Genomic DNA, 20164 nt, shown 5'->3' with positions numbered 1-20164 from the left:
GGTTAGGGCGTCAGCACAAACAGATGAGAAAGCAGCTATTGTAGAAAAAAGAACTGCCGCAGGTTAAGCTTCCTTAGATAATTCCTAAGGCCTTCCTGCCTTTGAACCAACTGCCATGTTTCTCAAAGCAGTCCCTAGTCCCTTCACTTCTAAGGTGCCTATTTAGAAGAGATGCTGGGTTCAAGAGTCTACTTAGTGATCTGCACTAAAAGGCTTCACATTTTTAGCAATTTGTCAATTATAAAACCATGAACCTGAGGCTAAGACTTCCTAGTAACTCAAAACAGATGTAAAAGAGTACAAAATAGGTTCCAAATAGTTACTCTAAAGAGTCACTTCTTATTAGATTTTAATCAATTTGATGTTACTAGTCACTACCAAAGACCCTCTAAACTTTTATACTGAAGATCTCATGGAGACCAAGCTGAAAAACTCCTAATCTTCCCCTCTAAGTGCTAAACAAACAAGTAAGCAAACATACTCACCTTACTCCCACTAAAACTTGGTATGTGTGCAAAAGCAGAGACCAGAAATAAATGTTTGAGCCCGGAGAGATGGCTCAGCAGTTAAGAGCACTGACTACTCTTCCAGAAGTCCTGAATTCAATTCCCAGGCACATGGTGGCTCACAACCCCCTGTAATGGGATCGGATGCCCTCTTCTGGTGTGTCTGAAGACAGCAACACTGTACTCATACATAAAATAAATAAATCTTAAAAAAAAATGCTTCAGTGTTCTCAATCTCTTTCTCAACTTTGAGACAAGATCTCTCACTGAACCTAGAGTTTACCAACTTGGCTAGGTTGGCTGGCCAGTGAGCTCCAGGGATTCTCTTATCTCTGCTTCCTCAGTTAACAGTTTCACAAGCACCACTGTGCCTGCTTTTTACATGGTTACAAGGAACCCACATTCAGCTTACCTTGGTTGTGCTGGTTTGAATGAAAATGGCCTCCATAAGTTCATTTATATGAACACTTAGTCTTCATTTGGTGGAACTGTTTGAAAAGTAGGAGTATGACCTTATTGGAACAAATGTGTTGTAGAGGAATGGACCATGCCAGGAAACTTGGTAAGGTTGAGTGGGTTGGAAACCCCAGAACCTCGCCCCAGAGCTTCACCTGCTTCCAACCAGGTCCGTGTCATCTGACCACACTCCTTACCTAGGAACATGACCTTTGTTATATCACAATAGCGTTCTCCATGCTAATGAGGTAGACCCTGAGGGTTTAGCAAATATACTTCCCTTTGTGGACAGTCCTCCCTGCAAAAGGTATTTATTTAATCTCTGGTCCACCCTGAGGAGATGGCATATACCTATTTTCCTTGATGAACAATCAATAACAGTTTGAAATCAAGGACTCTGTCTTTCTCCTTCAACAACCAGCCCCTGGGCTCATCACAGGCCCATGGACCTGGCCCTCCCTCCGTTCCTGACTCCTGTTTCTCCAATGGAAACTAGACATCCACCCGGGAATCAAGGAACCCCAATTTTGACCTTCCACATCTTAAGCTGCGTTTTCCCACCCCAAGCACTGTATCAGTACTTACCACAAGGCCATTATCCAACTAAGCACAGAGTAAATGCAGTTTAGTGTGTCCCACTTTGCATGGAGTGGGCTTTGAGGTTTCAAAAGACTCTGTCTAAAATTTTGTGAAACAATATATGAGTTTTCAGCTGCTTGTCTCCATTATCATGGACTCTATGCTTCTGAAACTGTAAGTCAAATTAAACTCTTTAATAAGTTGCCTTGGTCATGGTATGCTATCACAGAAATCTAAATGTATGTCAATCAGACCTTGGTACTAGGACTATGGCTGTGACAAACCTGACCATGAGGGTTGTTTTGTTTTCTGAGGAATGTGGCAGATTTGGAGATTTTGTACTTGAGAGGTAGTTGAATTCTATAAGCAGAGCCTAATGGGCCATCATAGTTAAGAGCTTGGAAGACAGTAGTACTGAGAGCTATGCTCAAGAGGTTTCAGAGAGGAAGACTATTAGCCATTGAGTTAGAGATCTTTCTTGTAATATTTTGGCAAAGAATGTTGCCCTTTGCCCTTGTCCTATGGTTATGGCAACCAACTACACACTGCATCATCAAGTACCCAAATGTAAAAGACATGTTAATTTCTCATAGTATAATGGAGACAAAAATCTAATTTTTTCAGAACAAATATTTATTTAAGAATTAAAGGTAAACAGAAACAATAAGCATAGAGGTGTACATGGATGGAATATAATTTATTTCATTTGGTCTGAAATCTTGAAAAAGTTACTCTGACTACTTACCTGAGGTAGATTTGCGTTGGCACTGCTTCAAGGGAACCTCCTTCCATCCCAGAAGTTACCTTCTAGCTTTGGTTACAGGCTCCCATGTGGTCCTCTCCAACCTCAGGTTATGTTATGTAATACCAACACCTTCTTATCACAGTTAAAAGGCCTCAGGCCTGTTTTACATCCTCAAAGCTCTGTTTGAGGAATTGTCCACTGTTAATTTAATTTGAGACTATAGACAATTACCAGTGAGACAGGCTAAAGGAAGGGTAAGTTACCAACCTACTAATGTTTTAAGCTTTGCCTCTTTCTCCATGGTCTATTATGACTTTTTTTTATATTGTCATATTTTATATTGTCATATACCCAGTATTATGTTAAGAATCACAATTTTCAAACTTTTGCTAGTGATAGGCATGATTTTCCCTAAAGAGAAAAATATACATCTCATCTGTATTTATCACAATGGATAATTTTTCATAGTACTAAAATTATTTATAAAAAAAATCACTGAAACATGGTAGATCAAAAAATCTGACACAGAGCCAGGTAATGGTAGTGCATGCCTTTAATCCCACTACTAGAGAGGCAGAGGCAGGAGGATCTCTGTAGATTTCAAGCCAGTCTGGTCTACATAGCTAGTTCCAGGGCAGCCAGGGCTACACAGAGAAACCCAGTCTCAGAAAACCAAACCAAACCAAACCAAACCAACAAAAACAAACAAAACAACCAACATAATCAATTTTCTAAAAGGAAAAATATTTGAACCTGATTCTTTACTGAACTAAATTCACTGGCCTTAAGATTATGATTATTAAACAATTATTAGGTTAAGCCACATGTAAGGTACCACTGGACCAATTTTGTGACTCCAAACATTAATACCCTGGACTATAGGGGTTCACTAAACAGATTGCAACAAAACCAGGATGATGATTAGCAATAAAATTATAATTCCATATAGTCCCAAATATACAAGAACTTGAAATATTTGTATTAAGTCTTTTAAGTCAAAGAAAGCAAATGAGAAGTAACCATTAGACAGATGCTTGGGTCATGAGCTATCCAAAGAATATGAAAGACAATCAGTTACCCTACTAAAGTAGAAACACATATTTATCCTTATACTTCAGGTCAATACGCTGACTACTTTTCTAACATTTAGAATCCTGCAATCCAAACCAAGAATATACCTTATATTGTATTGACTGTAATCCTTTCCCTGGAATTAAATTGTATTTCTCTTTCCTTGATACAACTGAAATAAATGAAAAAATTGTCATTATGAAGCTTAATTTGCTAAAAGTATCAGGATAATAGAATGAAGAAGAACATTATTAGCTTTAGAGTCAGGACCCTCAAAATCAGTGTCCTTCTCCTCTACTTTCTCTGGCTTACAATTTGCCCCCTATTCCTTCTGCTTTAAGCCAGCTGTTACAGTATCTATCACTAAAAGAGATGAAGCAAGTCACAAAAACCTGAATATTATTATCTTCACCAGTATCCTAAAACTTGTTATTTTTACATGAAAATAAATGAACCTATAAATATGAAATTTCAATGGCCCCAGTGATAACTCAAAAAGAAATTTTAAGGTCAATTTTAGACAAGTTGGGACAATTCTGAGGGCAGATGTCAACACTAAGCGAAAGAACTGAGTGCTCTGCTTTTTGCTGAGGATGGTCACGCCAAAGGGAAAGTACTAAGAATTTTAACCCAAACTGAGTACTCCTGAGCTTCTTAGCCACACACCATTCTCATTCTGGCCAAGAGATTTTAAGAAAAAAAAAAAAAATGGGAAGCAAAAGTCAAAGCACTGCTTTCCGAATCCAACAATAAACCACGCCCTACTTATACACAAGATTACATTCTTTCCTTTATTGGATATATGAATTTTTTTTAAAGTAAAACTAAAGCAATCATCAAGTGGTTGAGACAAAAGAAAAGCATCTTTACCTGAGTTACCCTCCAGATCCATGCTGACCTGCCCCAGCACCTCCAGAACAAGCTTTTGGGTTGCTAAGACATTATTTCCATACAACTCATTTTGTTGTTGTTGTTGTTGTTTTTTTTTGTTGTTTTTTTCCACAATGTGGTTCAACTATGAGAACAGCTCTTTGCATACACAGCATATATACAGATTCTCACCCACAATTAGATCTCTTACTGGAACAACTCCTCCGTAGAACTCGTTCTCTGGGGCCCGACTAGATAGGAGCTTCTTTCTAGCTTCTCAGACACAATGCATTTATGGGTTTTCACTAATGTGAGTACCCTGATATGCCCCAAGTGCTGAAAATTAATAAGTTTTCTTCATTCAGGAACTCTGATTTTTGTCTAGAAGAATGCAAACCCATGTATGACTCTCCAACAATTGTTTTTGCCACACTCAAATATCCATTTACCCCAGTATGGCTTCTCTGAAGGGTAAGAAAATCAAAGTTCTATTAGAAGCATTTTCCTGTAATGTCTGGGGCTTCTCCCCAGGGTGAATTTTCTGATATCCAATAAGGCATACATACTGTCTGAGGTACTACCAACACAAAACATTTATATGGTTGTTCTCTGGTGTGAATTGTCTTGTAAAAATGAGGGCTTAACACTACTGGACAGCTCTCATACTGCATTGTAAAGCTTCCTACCTGCATGAATCTTGTGAGGAAGGTTTTCCAACCCAGAGAATTTGTGGAGTTCTTCCCAAGTGTGGCAATAAAGGTGTCCTGACATGGCCACTCTCTACAATAAAGCTTTTCTTACAGTTCCCAAGACTGTAGACTCTTTCTCTGGACCCCAATGAAGTCTGAGATCGAAGGGAAATCTGAAATTTACCTAGGAGTCTTTCTCTTACTGAATTCTGATATATAAATATATTTTTAAAGTTATGTGACTTGTCAAGACATCCTTGAGGTTTCTGATGCATGAGAGCTGAGATCAAGCCCTTTTTCACTCATATTACAGATGTATTCGTCATCAATGTGCACTGTCTGATGTTGAAGAAGGGCTGAGCTATGATGAAAGCTTTTATTACATGCACCATATTTATAATGGAGCTCCTCTGTTTGAGTCCTCATTTTCTGCTGGGCAACGAAGTCCATACCTAGGAGGAAGCCACTCTCACACACAGACCATTGATGTGGTTTTTCTTCCATATGAATTCTCTGATGTACAATAAAGTCTGAGCTACTGTTGAAACTTTTCTCATATTCAAGGCATTTGAAAGTATGAGTGTGAGTTGCCTGGTGCCTAATGAGGTTGGCACTCCGAGTAAAACTTCTCATACACTCCAAGCATTTATAAGGTTTCTCACCTGTGTGGATTCTCTGGTGTACGATAAGGTCTGATTTCTGGCCAAAGCACTTCTCACAGGCACTACACTTATACGGCTTCTCTCCAGTATGAACTCTTTTATGCACAATGAAGGCGGACCTATGTCGGTAACTTTTCTCACATTTATTGCATTTGTAGGGCCTTTCACCAGTATGAGTCCTTTGGTGGCTAATAAGATCTGATTTTCCACTAAAAGCTTTTTCACATTCCAGACACTTAAATGGTTTCTCACCTGTGTGAGTTCTTCGGTGCCTTATGAGATTTGTACTTCGACTGAAGCATTTATCACATTCGTTACACAGATAAGGTTTTTCACCTGTATGGCTTCGCTGATGGACAAGCAGATCAGAGCTCTGACCAAAATTCTTGCCACAGATGTCACAGGTGTAAAACTTTTTACCTGCATGTGTTCTCTGGTGTCCTGAAAGGGCTAAGTGGTGCCAAAAGCTCTTCTCACATTTGCTACATTTATAAGGTTTTTCATAATTATGGATCCTCTGGTGGGAAATAAGATCTGAACTTTGGATGAAGGTTTTCTCACACATATCACATCTATAAGGTTTCTCCCCAGTATATGTTCTTTCACACATTTGTGCTAAGTTTTCACAAAAGTTTTGTTCACGTTCAAGGCACTGATATATTTGATTATCTATTTGAGTAATCTCATGTACACGAATATAAATCTTTTTCCCCTTCTGAGGGCATACATGGTGTATTTTCCTTTTTTGAGTTCTCTGGTTACATTTCTCTTCTGAAGTGTACATTTTCTATGGTTTCCTCCTAAATTGTTTTCCATCAGTCTTCTTGATCCCCGTTTTCATAGTCATTTTTCTGGTAGCTTAAAAAATATATCTGTTTTAAGCCTTTCATTCATTAGCAGTTTGTGTTTAAAATTTTCCAGCATCATATACTTGGTACCTCCAAACCTATGAGATAAAGTAGAAATATTACTTATATTTCTATAACTAATAAGTCCCAAAACCAAAATCACTGTAATAAAGACTGAGAGAAACTCTTTACTGGGGCTGGTGAAATGGGTTGGTTGATAAAGATGCCTGCTGCTAAACTTGATGACCTGAGTTCTATTCTTACAACCTATCTACATGGTACAAGTGAGAACTGTACCATGTCCTCCAATGCCATGCAGCACCTACCTACCCCTGCACACACACTGAGTAAATGCAAAGAAAGGGAGGGAGAGAACTAGAAAAGGGGAGGGTAAACTGGAAATTCTACACAAACCAGATCCAGAATACCTGGAACAGAAATTTTTAGATCTGAGATTTTGAAATACCTCCATATACAGAGTTGCTCTGGGGATGGGATGCGTGTCTAAACACAACACTCATTCATGTTTCATACTCATCTTACACACAGGACCTGAAGACAAATTCATAAAAGTTTTTTTTTTAATTTTTTTATGTGAATTGGTGCTATTGCCTGCCTGTGTCTGTGTGAGGGTATCTGATGCCCTAGAACTGGAATTACAGACAATTGTAAACTACCATGTAGATGTTGGGAATTGAACCTGGGTCCTCTGGAAGAGCAGACAGTGCTCTTAACCCTTGAGCCATCTCTCCAGCCCCTCATAAAGTATTTTTAAATTAAAAACAAATCCCTGTTATTATGCCCGTGCCACAGCACACACTGGTGTCAGAGGACAACTCTGAGGGGTTTGGTCTTTTCTTTCACCTTTATGTGCACCCTAGGGATCAGATTCCATGGCAAGCATTTTTACCCATCTGACCAGACCTCATACATTTTTAATAATTTTGTGAATAAAACAAAGTTATTTGAAATTTTCATAGCATCAGTTTGACACTCAAAATATCTCAAATTTCGGAATACTTCATATTTTAAAATTTTGGATTGAGGGATGCTCAATCTGTGGTTTTCTCCTCTGCTATTACAAACATGACAGACGTTATACATGATAAACTAGCAATAGGAACTCATTCTTTTATGAACCTGGCAATTTTAAAAACCATGGCTCTGTGCCTGCAGGATGGCTCAGTGAGAAGCAGCAAGTCTGTTGGCCTGAGCTTGATCCCCTGGGCTTACATGAGGAAGAAGAAAACTGATTCCCACAGGTTTCCTTCTGACCTCCATGTGCACACATTTACACATATAAGTAAATAAACAAAAAGTTAACTTGGGATCTTCTTTTCTAATCCTTTCAGTTGGGAAATTAGGGCAGGTCTGATAAGCAGACCCATTTGTTTAGGAAGTGAACAAACTGAAGATGAACGTCTTCTCACCTCTTTACACTTATTGTCTTGTGTAAAACCTTTTTCACAAAGCATCACTGACTTATTTAGTGATATAACTTTTCAACTTATTTTAGTAAGAGATTCAAAGTGAGCAAACAGAACGAGATTTAAGCATACTCATCACCCATCAGTGTAAAGCCAAACAGCACCCTTGCCTGTGTTCCTGCCAACACCTAGCAAACCACCTGTAGGTGTGCTAAAGCCCAGCTTGCTCCCTACTCTCACTGAGGACGCCAAGCTGCTGCTGTTCAACCCACAAAATTTCACCTATGTTTGGGACTCCATCTGTTTTCTTCACAATTGCATCCTGACAGCCATTCTGCCATCACTCTCCTGCATCATCAATTTATTCCCTTCTACAGGATCACTGTGGTTAATAAAGAGACTATCCTTTCTCTTCTTAAAAAACAAAACCAAAAAGCACAACCAACAAGCAAGTCCTCTCAACCACCAGCCTCAAACTTCTCTTTCTGTTTTGTTCTCCTTTATATTATAACTCACCAAAAGAAAAACCATCTATTAACTGTCTCCGGTTCTTGACTTCTAGTTTCTGGAACATATATATTCCAATTAGACACTCACCCCTAACTTGTACCCAGATTCCTTTAGAAAACTGTAAACATCAAGGACACCTGACCCTTAACTCTCAGCTTGAGTCATTTCTGTACTGTTCCCCTATTCTGGACACCCTGGCCTTTGCCATGATTCAAGCAAGCAGAACTATTTCCATTTCAGGGTCTTCGTGTCCTTCATCTCTCCCACCCTCTCTTGCCTAAGGACTTCTCTACATTGTCTTCAAAGCTTCTCTCTTAACCTCATTTAAATCTTTGCTCAACTGTTACACATTATCACTGGGGTCTTTTCTGACCACCTTATTCATCATCCCAACTCACATTTCACCCTTTCCATCTTCCTATTTGATTTTTCACCACTCAATATGAGCCCAATAGACAAGAATCCCCACACACGTTTCCATTACTATTACTCAGTTTATTCAGTTTGTTCACTGCTGTTTAACACCTAGGACAAGACCTGGTACATGTGAATTCTCATATTTACAACAGATCATCTTATTTGGCATCTACAGACTCCTGTATAACTTTAAGTCTATTTTTCTTGAAAGAATGTTCAAAATTTATCATAAATTTCATAAATATTCAAGAAACAGTTAATGGCCTAGAGCCTACATATAAAACTGTAATAAAAAAATACCAAAACTCACAAAAAATAGCATGTTAGCAAATGGGAAGGCTCACAAATATAGCACACTAAAAAATAAAATCGAGCAGAACTTGAAGAAAACAGCCCAAAAGGATCTCAGGGGCACACTCCAATCATGTTTACCTCTGCAAATGATACAACAGATGAATTCTTTTTTTTTTTTTTTTCCAGAGCTGGGGACCAAACCCAGGGCCTTGCACTTGCTAGGCAAGCGCTCTACCACTAAGCTAAATCCCCAACCCCACAACAGATGAATTCTTATTTCATCAATTTACTAACTCCAGTTTTCTAATTTTCATTCAGCAATTTTTATTATTTCCTTATGAAAAGCAAAGACATTGCTCTTGCTTATTGCAGTGAGTTATAATCAATAGAAAAAAATACCTATAAACATTTGCCAGTGTTCCTAAAGTCACTTGGAAAAGCTTTAAAATTTAGCTTCAAAGAATACTGAATACTAGGCAAACAGATGTGTAGAAAATGTAGCTTTGTGCTGCAGATGGACAGAGTGAGACACCAATGTGCTATAAGGCTAGTGAGTATGAGGAAAGGCAAATAGTCTTGGAGAAATTTGAACTAAATAAATAGCATAGTTGTGCTAAACAGTGATTGTATCCAGAGTTTCAACATTCTGCATGGTAGCTGCTGTCATTCAGATGTCTCCTGGCATCACAGAGAAACTCCTCACACTGTAAGCCCTTTTTCTCTGTTCACATGATAGTATCCTAGGAAGTGCAAATAGACCTATCAAGTGAACCCTAGTTAGGCAATAAAATACTCACCCTTATCACAAAAGCAGATACTTCTCTATGTTTTTCTAACCAAGATGGTGAATCCCAGTTCACTTTGTCTATTCATGGTGGGTGTCAGAATGCTACAGGACCGCCTGGTGGGAGGAATCCACATCAAACACTCATTTGCTTGTCTATTTACCAGAGGCCTTTTAGGAAAGTTATCAGAAAAATCACTAACAATGTCTTCAGCAAAGAGCATGCTTTGTCCCAAGTCACAAGCAATCCTTGAATCCTCAAACATCAGAGAATATTATTCCTACTTTCTTTTATGAGGCTGAGTTTACAAAAATGAGAGCCTAGAACCTGTCTAGAATCCAATATTGCTTACAGTCAAAGTAAGCAAGCAAAGGTCTTCTTTACACTTACAGAAAACTCTCAATTCATCCAAAACTTTGAAAGATTACCCTGCATTTGCTTTTGTTTTATACCTCACAATCAAACTGTCAAGAATTTGTCGGCTTCATTTAAAACTTCATAAATCCATATCCAACCACTTTTCATTGATTTCTGCTGCTATAATCTGGTTCAAACCACTCTTCTGTGGATTATTATAATTACTTCTTAGCCGATTCTTCTCTGTTACAGGCCTAACTGTGTGCCATTCCTAATCCCTACCATCTCAGAATGTGATATATTTGGCCATATGATCTTTTAAAGAATGACTGAGACCATATGAATCACTCCATTAATGTTCCTCTAATAAGAGCTTAGGATACCCAGAGTTGGCAAAGAAGTACATCCAGACTGAAGACTGAGGACACAGTGAGAAAGCAGCTGTTGTAAGGCAAGGTGACCTCCAGAAAACTAATACTGGATTTCTAGTCTTCTGAGTGTGAAGAAAAGAAAATGAGCAAAATTTGGATCCTTAAGAACTCAGACAATAGTATACTTTTAATAGAAGTTCTAATAAACTAACAAGCCATCTTTGTAATGCTACCCTCTCTACTCAGCAGTCAGTACAATCCTGTTAAAACAGAAAGTCAGACTACGTACTTCTGTTCTTTCAATATTTTACTCCTCCACTCAAATCTTCACAATAGCCCAAGAGTCCCAGCTGGAGCTGCCCTGCCACTCTCTGCCACTGCCTGACTTCTCTCTCAGTCTTCTTACAGGGTCTAATCCAGCCACAATGGCTTCCCAAACTGTTTCTCTTCTACACATACTCTACTTGGGATCTATGCTTTCTTTCTTCCGGCTTTGGCTTTCTTTGGCTCTCTTATTACCCCAATAACTAATTTTTCATTTATCATTTTGTAATCAAACTGTTGCCAGCCACTCTACTTAATATTGTGACTCTCCAGTGACAAAGCTACCTATCACTTTTCCTGTCTTATCCTTTCCCAGAGCACTTATCACACTCTAATGCACTCTATAATTCACTTATTAGCTTATTGTATACTGTTATATATAAGAAAGATGCTTTTAGTGTTCTTTCCCTAGTAGAGTAGTACTAAGTATATAAACAGTGTTTAAGAAGCCCTTGCTGTGATAAATGGATTTTCAAAGGAATTCTATTTCTTGGGCTAGAGACAGCTCAGCAGTTACCACTGGCAGCTCTTCCTGATTACCCAAGTTTGATTCCCAGCATATGACAGCTCACAACCTTTTGTAACTCCAGTTCCAGGCATCAACACTCTCTTCTGGCTCCCATGGGAACCAGGCCTACACAGTGCACAGACTTTCATGCAAGCAAATCACCAATACATATTATAAAATAATTAAAAACTAGAATTTAAAAAAAAAAATCTAATTTCCCACATACTCCGGTGAGGTGCAGTCTGAAAAGAAAAAGGTCCATTTTATAAGACTGAAGGAAAATGTAGCTTACCAATAATGTAGACAGATGACAGGTAGTATTCACTTTTTGGTCTTGAGAAAAATCAAAATTAAAAAAACGGCTTTCTGTAAAACACAAGTATTAAAAAAAAAACCTTTATATTACATCATTTACACAAAACTGATTTAACAGTGAATAGACATTTTCCTTAAGAAAGGCAAATGAGGGTGCAGAAATAGCTCAGCTGTTAAGGGCACCTGCTGCTCTTCCAGAGGACCCAGGTCTAATTCCTACCACTCACATGGTGTCTCACAACCATCTACCTGGAACTTTTAGTTCTAAAGTACCCAATACCCTTGTACAGAAGCCCTGGGCATGAACATGCTGCATAAACATATATGCAGGCAAAACACTCATATATATGAAATGAAATTTCAAAAAAAATCTTTAAAAAAAAAAGCAAACAAATTTTCTTTTGTAATCTCATTGACTCAACTCTAGAAAGTATAACCGTTAAGTGTACAAGAACTGGAAGAAAAACAAAAGAATTAAACAATTAAATATAAACTTCTTAGATCAAATACTGAGAAATATTAAGTTGAATAATGAAGATAAACTTGGAAATCAATGAACTAGAGAACAGAACAAAGTACTTTTAAAAAGTACTTTTTGTGGGGTTGGGGATTTAGCTCAGTGGTAGAGCGCTTGCCTAGCAAGCGCAAGGCCCTGGGTTCGGTCCCCAGCTCCGAAAAAAAAAAAAAAAAAAAAAAAAAAAAGTACTTTTTGTTTTATGTGTGTGAATGTTTTGTTTACCTCTATGACTGCATGTATGTATGTGCAACAGTGCATGCCTGGTCAAAGAGGGCAGAGGAGAATCACCTGGCACTGTGAGCCACCATATAGGTATTTAGAATGGAACCCTTCTACAAGAGCAACAAGTGCTCTAAACTACTGGGTCATCTCTCTACCTCTTATAAATTTAGTTATAAATCAAAATACTGGTACTTTGCCTAGCCTGGGGGCAGAGGCTTTTAATCCTAGCTACTTGGGAGAATAAAGAAAGAGGATCGTAAAAGTTCAAGACTTGTCTGAGCCACCAAACAGGTTCAAAGCCAGTCAAGGCAACTTGGTGAAACTCTGACTCAAAAAACAAAATAAAACCACCACCAACAAAAATCCAGCATGGTTCTAGCCTAGAATGTAAAGACCTCTGGTTAACAATCACTAGCACGTGAGGCTGGAGAGATGGCTCAGTAGTTAAGAGCACTGGTGAAATGGAAGCAGAAGCTGATACAGAGGCCATGGAGGAGTGTTGTTTACTGTGCTGCATGCACACACCATGGCTTGCACAGCCTACATTCTTTCTTACAGCACCCAGCCCCCCCCCCCAAGGACGGCCTCATCTACAGTTAGCTGGGACCTCCCACATCATCAATGTAAAAAATGCACCACAGGTTTGTCCATAGGTCAATCTGGTGGAGGTATTTTCCCAACTGAGGGTTCCTCTTTTAAAAGGATTCTAGCTAGTATCAAATAGACATAAAACTAACCAGCAAAACACCCATACCAAAATAACTTTTTTCTCTTTCTGTCTTTGTATGTTATATGTGTACAGGTGCATGAGGAGGCCAGAAAAGGGTTCCCCTGTACTGGAATTATAGGCAGTTGTAAGCCACTTGACAAGGATGTCTGAAACTGAACTGCCACGCCATCTCTCCAGCCCAAATTGTAAAGTTGTTTTGGTTTGTTTGCTTGGTAAGATTTACTTATATTTTATATGTATGAGTCCTCGTCCCTGCACAAATGTATATGCACTGTCTTATTTTTCTAATGCTGTGCTAAGACACCAAGGCAATTAGTAAGTATTTAATTTAGTTTATGATTTTAGATAGTTAGAATTCATGATGGTAGAACAAAGGCATGATATCAGGAATGTCTGAGAGCTTACATCATGATCTGTAAGTAGAAGGCAGAAAGGGCTAAGTAGGAATGACATATTTTGAAACTTCAATGCCCAGCCTCAGTGACACACCTCCAACATTATGACTGCTAATCCTTTCCAAACAGTTCCACCACCTGGGAACCAAGTATTCAAATATGAACCTGTGGGGGCCGTTGTCATTCAAACCATGCACCACGAACATGCACCATATATCTGCAACGCCCAAAGAGACCAGAATAAACGTATCAAATCCTCTGGAATTGGAGTTACAATCTAGTATTAGCTCAAGTGGGTACTGGGACTCACCCTGGGTCCTTTGAAAATGCTCTTAACAGCTGAGCTGTCTCTCCAACTCCAATTGTAAATTTTTAAAATATTTTTTGTTTTGGTTTTTGAAGACACAGTTTCTCTATGTAACCCTGGCTGTCCTGGAGCTCTCTCTGTAGACCAAGCTGGCCTCAAACACACCTGACTTTGTCTCCCAAATGCTGGGAATTAAGAGCAGCGTGGGCCACCACTCACTAGAATCCAATTGTAAAAATTTTAAAGTGCAAGCAAATGCTATATTTTGTGCAGAATTCAGAAATTTAGAAAACTATATTTAAAAATATAAACTATATTTTAAAAATATTTTTAAAAACATGTACTTATTGACTCGGTCAAAAATAAATTAGGAAAAAAATAAGAAACTAATGTATTTGATCACACAAGATAGGTGAGAATAGGATCAAAACCTAAAATGACAGAATTGATGTGAATCAAAGGATGAAGTGCCACATTTCTCTAAGAACACATTTCTGCATACACATGTATTTAACAGAAATAAATGGGTGGCCTGGGATAGCATTCTGATATGTTCTCAGCATATGCAGTGCTAAGGAGGCAGGAGGTGGGAGAGCTGTAAAATGGCACATGAAAGCAAATGACAGCTGAGTGTGGTGGCTCACAACCATAATCTCAGTACTTGGGAGATAAGGAAGAGAACTGGCGAATATTTGAGGCTAGTCTTGGCTATAAAACTCCAAGTCTGCTTTGATACAAACTGAGACCTCATTTCAAAACAAACTGAAAGTTTGTTTCAAACAAATAACACCATCACCCAAAAGAAGAAAAAAATAACTCTTACATAGTATGAGACTATATAAACTCAGCTAAAGACAATATTTTTTTAAATTTTCTTTTACTTTTTTTTTTTTTTTTTTTTTGAGAAATTGGCACATTATATAGCAAAGGCAGGTTTTGAACTCTGATCTGCTTGCCTCAGACTCTCACCCCCAGCACTCAAATTAGAGGCACACACAGCCTCCGAAATTGTATCTATACAATTAGTGAACCCTAGTTAGGGGGCTTTTCCTATAGTTGGTATATATACCAGAGTTGAATAATGGGACATAGATTCTCCACAGTTACAGAAGGAAATTATAAATAGAAAAGAACATGATTAGAATGAACTCTATACTGTGGTTAGCGAGAATTAAAGGGCAGTATCAGAATGAGGTCACAGTTTATATCATATATAGAAGCTGTATAGTGTACACATGAAAAGGAGTTTTTATCCTAATAATGTCAGCTGTCAAGTACAGCAATAATGTAAGTATTAAATACTAAGACTCCAGGTTCTAGATACCATTCATCACTGAATGGAATCAGTAGACATGGTATATACATGGTATATTGTAAGCAAAGCAGCCTACGATAAGTTTTTTGTTGAGCTAATATATAGAAATGCTCAAACAAAAATACATTATGTTGGTTTTTTGTCTCATGGTGATAGGGATTGAACTCAAGGGCTGCACACACTTCATAACCAACCACTGAGCTATATGCCCTATCCTTTTTACATTTTGAGAAAGGTTTTCCCTAGGTTGCCCAAGCTAGTTTTGTAACTTCCAATCCTTCTGCCTCAGTTCTTTAACTGAGTTTGCTCACAGTCTGGGAAATGGATCAAGTTATCTCATTAAACTAGCAGTTCAAAACATCACAATTACTCTCAATAGCCAAGAAACTGTGTTACACAAGAAAAACAAACAGAAAACCAATTTTAAACCAGGAAACAATTTGCCTATGCAAATAAAATATGATCTGGCTGTCAATCTTCAAAAGAGAATTTAACACTTTCCAAGTTTAAAATACTGTTTAATACATTTACAATAAAATCCAAGGTTTTCACTGTCCTCCATACTATGGAATTTCTGCCATTTTCATCCTCATGGGCACCTCAGAAAAATCTTGTTTCTTCTGCCCAACTGTTCCTCCATGCAGCTTTCTCCATTATATGATTCAAGTAGCAGCCTGAAATGCACTACCTGAAAAAGGAGCACACCTTGACTACCTTACCTGGAGGACTTTATGTCCCTTCACAGCACTTTACTTCTCAGCATGACTATCCAACTTTATGATATGTACTTTATGTGAGGTCCCCTGTCTGTCTCTCCCACTACAGTATAAAGTCTACCTGGGTTAGGATACTGTCTTTAGTTGCTGCAATATATGCAACATTTAAACAATAAAAGAAAAACAAGTAAACAAGTATCACACTGAAAAAGAAGCATTATCCTTGAGTCTCCAATGTGCGTCTGGCAAACACCAACTCATCCTCCAAATCCTTACTCCAGGTTACTGTCTCTAAAATGCGTCCTTTACCCATCTCCTAGGAAGGGAGGACTTCTGTTTTTTCATGAGGAACATCAGATTGCATTTCGTAAGCAAAGAGCAGACAAAAGTTCAAATAGGCTGAGCAAGAGAACTTCAGTGCTCAAGAATCTTCTCAGTTAAAAAATATAGGGGATGAGCAAACAGTAAATATTTAAAGTACTGTCTTAAAAACCATGCTTGCTGTATAGCCTCAGACTAGGGATTGCCTCAATTTTCATTAATTACATGGATTATGGACATTTAACCTTCCCAAGAACACTGTAAAATCAGATATTAATACCAATGTCTGCATCTTATTGATAGAAAACCTGTTGTTTATGGCAGTTACCTAGTTACCCAGTTAAGTAACAGAGCCAGGGTTTAGATAACCGTCCTAGAGCCTGCCTGAGCATTGGGCACACTGCCTTCTTTGTGTGGCAAATCAAAAGAGGGACAATTGTTGCAAACCTACTGTGAATATACATGCTTGTTAGAAAAGTAGGTTATCAAAAGGCCACTCACTCTGTTAGCCACCAGAAAGATCTTTTTTCCTTTTCCCAAGTATGTTTTACCTTCTTTCTTGTCCCATCCCTATCCCCAAATCATATTAATATAGAAACAGATATGTGCCACTTACCTTAACAAGAACCCAAAGACTTATTCTTTCGGATCCACAAGGTCTCTAATCCAGAACTACTCATAATAATTAATTCTTCCCTCTGCTAGAGGAAAAAGCAACAATGCTGAACATGACTGCAAGCTTACCTTTTTTTTTTAACAGCAGGTCATTTAAATAATGTCCCATGCACGCTTCAATCCAGACATCATCCTTCAGCAAATTTTTTTCATTCTAATGTTTCCTTATACCGTTTCTCCTTCAAGAAGCAGTTTCTTTCTGACATGCTCTACACAAAATAACAAGAATTCTTCTAGCTGGGAGATTTTAAGTTCAGAACAAAGCCCTAGGCCTTGTTTTTCTCCTGCTACTTCTTTTTGTATCCCTTAATTTTTGCTGCAAAGACGGGGAAGGGTCTTCTGTAGTTTAGGCTGGCTTTGAATTCTCTATCCTCTTGCCTCTACCTCCCAAACGCTCAGGTGACTGATAAGACATTATAATTTTAACTTCTGAGATGAAGGATTCATTCCTTGCTCACTAAAAACTGCAGGAATCCGATACATGAATGCAAAGTTACATAGGACCAAGATTGCTAAAAATAAATGACTATGGAATGCTTTGAGCAAACAAGAGTCGGCAGATTCCCGGGCAACTCAACTAATCTCCGCCCTTAAGGCTGGGGGAGGGTCCTCCCATTGCCCATGGTTCTCTAGACATTCAGGAAGGCTAAAGACTACATTCGAGCCTGGTCCCATTACTACCTCCAGGACAGTCTTACAGGCTCTCCTCTCAACTTTTCGTTGACCGTGACAACAAGGGAGCCGCGCCCGGCCCCGACCCTCTCACCGCCAAGAACCGCGAGGACCGCTGCTCCCTTACTCCGCTGCCCGGGGCGGCACTTCCGGTGACTGGACCCTCAAGCCAGAGCTTCCGGGGCCTTGCACTCCGGGAGCCTGTTCGGTCTCACCTCTTCTTAGGGAACGAAAGTGGGGCCGAAAGACGAAGAGGCCAAGAGGTCAGCAAGCCAACCGCAGGATACCAACCTGGAGAACCCATCCACCCGCGTTACAAGGCCAACGCAAATCGCTCTCACCAGCTGGGTCTGGGAGGTGTAGCCACGCCTCAAAGTACGTAACCACCGCAGAGCCTGAACGCGCCTGCGCCCTGGATCTTTTGGGTCTGCAAACTACCTTTTCACCTCCTGGAATTTGAGATTCCAGAGCAGGCCTATACTGTGGTACTCACAATTGAAACTGTACCCGGCGCCCCGTACTGTGCTCTGGACTTCTGTTTTTTTCTCCACAGCTCTTCAAATCAGGAGTCAGGAATAGCGTCTCAAGGATAGATGCTGCGGACCTAGATTAAATATCCTGAAAAGCAGGAGAAGTGGAGAATTCTCTGCAGAGCTGTCACTCACGCATGCAGAGGAGAAGGATGAGAAGCTTTGAAAAGGGAGCAGCGGCGTGGCCTTTTTGCGTGGAGAAAGCTGCGGGGAAACAGTGTTGGAAGGATTTCTGTGCTTTCTGATTGCGATTCTAGGAGGGAGAATTGAGATTTGGAAAAAACAAAAAAGAATAGTCAACATCCTCCTTCCTTGGAAAAAAAAAGGATGTAGGCCGGCGAGATGGCTCCTGTCGGGAGTGAGGAGTGGAGAGTGCTTATTGCTCAAACCTGGCCACCTGAATTTGATCCCTGGAACCAATGTCAAAAGTGGAAAGAAAAAACTGACCGCAAAAGTTGTCTTCTGGCAGGCATAAGCAACAATAAAGTATATAATATACACATAGATACATACATACACATATGTGTGTATAATAAAAACCCTTATGGGGAAGATGAGCACTAGAATTCTCTGGTCTGGTGAAGAATTTGGATTGGCTGTTAAATTAAAGAGTTAGGGACTGAGGATGGCAGCTGTGTGTTCTGGATTCACTAATTCCTGTTTTCAGAATTTGCAGAGTTGCTGCAGCTTATTTTAAATAAAAAATTTAAGGCAAAAAAAAAAAAAATCCCACCAGTGTCATTCTAATATTTAAGGTTTTTCTTTTCCTTAGACTTATTTTGTATGTGTGGGTATTTTACCAGCAGATATGTGATGTGTGTGTGAGCGCTCTTGGAGAATGTCAGATCTCCTGGAACTGCAATAATGCATGGTTTATGAGCTACCATGTGGTTGCTGGCTGGGAAATGAACCAGGGTCGTCTGCAAGAGCAAATGGTCTTAAGAAAGAACTGACCGCAAAAGTTGTCTTCTGACAGGCACACGCAGTAATAAATAAGTTTAAAATACACATACACACACACACACACATACATACAGATATGTATGTATAATAAAAACCCTCTCTAGCCCTAATTTTAATATTTAAATAACATTTTATTAACTGTTTTTAGTGCAAGATGTACCAAACACAATTCTAATCATGTTATGGAATTAGCTGTGTATGCTATATTAGGAAGAAATGTACACATGTAATTGCAGGAGAGAAGATGTTTGTGCCACCCCATTCAACTATAAGACTGTTGAGACAATGGGCTCCAAGAATTGCAATTGTGGCAGAAATCTTCTGCTGGGGAAAAGAACAGGACTAGGGCCTTGGTGCCAGCCAGTGAGAATGTTAGAGCATGATTTCACACAACTATAATGAGTGGGACTACTAATGATGACCAGGACTCCTTACTTATGCATATCACATGACCTTTAAAAGAAAATCTGAATCTCATGAGAGTGGTCGAACCTCTTTACTCATTCCTCTTCCCAGTATGACCATATTGAGTAAATCCCTTTCACTGCTTGTAGCTGAGCCTAGCTTGTTAGAGCTACCAAGGTCCATGCATAGACTCTTAACAGCTACTGTCAACAAAGAGATTAACTTGCCAACTTACACATTTAATAATGGGAAGCCGATTTGAACTAATGATACCAGAGTCAAATTATTGGTATACTTATGGCTACCTCAGAGTATTGTAGGGAAATACTAGAGTGGACATTAAGAAGGCATGATAAGTGCTGAGCCTCTTTAATCAATTACCATAAAAATATCAGCCCAAGCAGAGTAGTTAGTGCATTCAGTCTCTGAACATTTATTGCTATTCTCTGGTTCACCTGGCATTACAATACAATGCAAATACACAGGTCACCTCAGTCCTGAGCTGGCTAGTCTCATGCTCACATTCTAGGATGGAACTGCAGATGTCAGTGTTTAGTTGTAAACAATAGTGTGAGAGCATAGACATGGGGCAATTGGCTAGCATTCTGCAAGAGTTCAGAGAAGAATAGACAATTACGTGTGAGGTAAAAGATTATAAGGAG

General features: G+C 39.0%; 1 protein-coding gene across 9 annotated transcripts; it reads right to left on the bottom strand.

Annotated features, from left to right (window-relative positions):
* Window positions 1–2156: 2156 nt before the first annotated feature.
* On the bottom strand, window positions 2157–17974 carry Znf322 (zinc finger protein 322). 9 transcript variants are annotated; one of them, XM_032884731.1, is made up of 5 exons: window positions 17699–17805; window positions 16874–16955; window positions 15820–15908; window positions 11712–11785; window positions 2157–6524 (listed from the first exon to the last, which is right to left on the bottom strand). In XM_032884731.1, the coding sequence occupies exon 5, from the start codon at window positions 6360–6362 to the stop codon at window positions 5163–5165; it is 1200 nt and encodes a 399-aa protein (XP_032740622.1). In that variant the 5' UTR covers window positions 6363–6524; window positions 11712–11785; window positions 15820–15908; window positions 16874–16955; window positions 17699–17805; the 3' UTR covers window positions 2157–5162. The 9 variants fall into 9 exon arrangements, with proteins under 9 accessions (XP_032740622.1, XP_032740619.1, XP_032740621.1 ...); XM_032884728.1 differs by lacking the exons at window positions 15820–15908; window positions 17699–17805 and adding an exon at window positions 17896–17974 and having other exon boundaries at window positions 16874–16958; XM_032884730.1 differs by lacking the exons at window positions 15820–15908; window positions 17699–17805 and adding an exon at window positions 17896–17956.
* Window positions 17975–20164: the final 2190 nt, after the last annotated feature.

Source organism: Rattus rattus, chromosome 14 (genome assembly GCF_011064425.1).
Source record: "Rattus rattus isolate New Zealand chromosome 14, Rrattus_CSIRO_v1, whole genome shotgun sequence".
In the NCBI taxonomy this organism is placed as follows: domain Eukaryota; kingdom Metazoa; phylum Chordata; class Mammalia; order Rodentia; family Muridae; genus Rattus; species Rattus rattus.
Note: the sequence above shows the minus strand (reverse complement) of the source record. Positions and strands in the feature narration are given on the sequence as shown.

What these genes read in the sequence shown, in the direction of transcription:
- Znf322 (XM_032884728.1), bottom strand. Translation starts at nt 6,362, where the DNA reads ATGTACACTTCAGAAGAGAAATGTAACCAGAGAACTCAAAAAAGGAAA.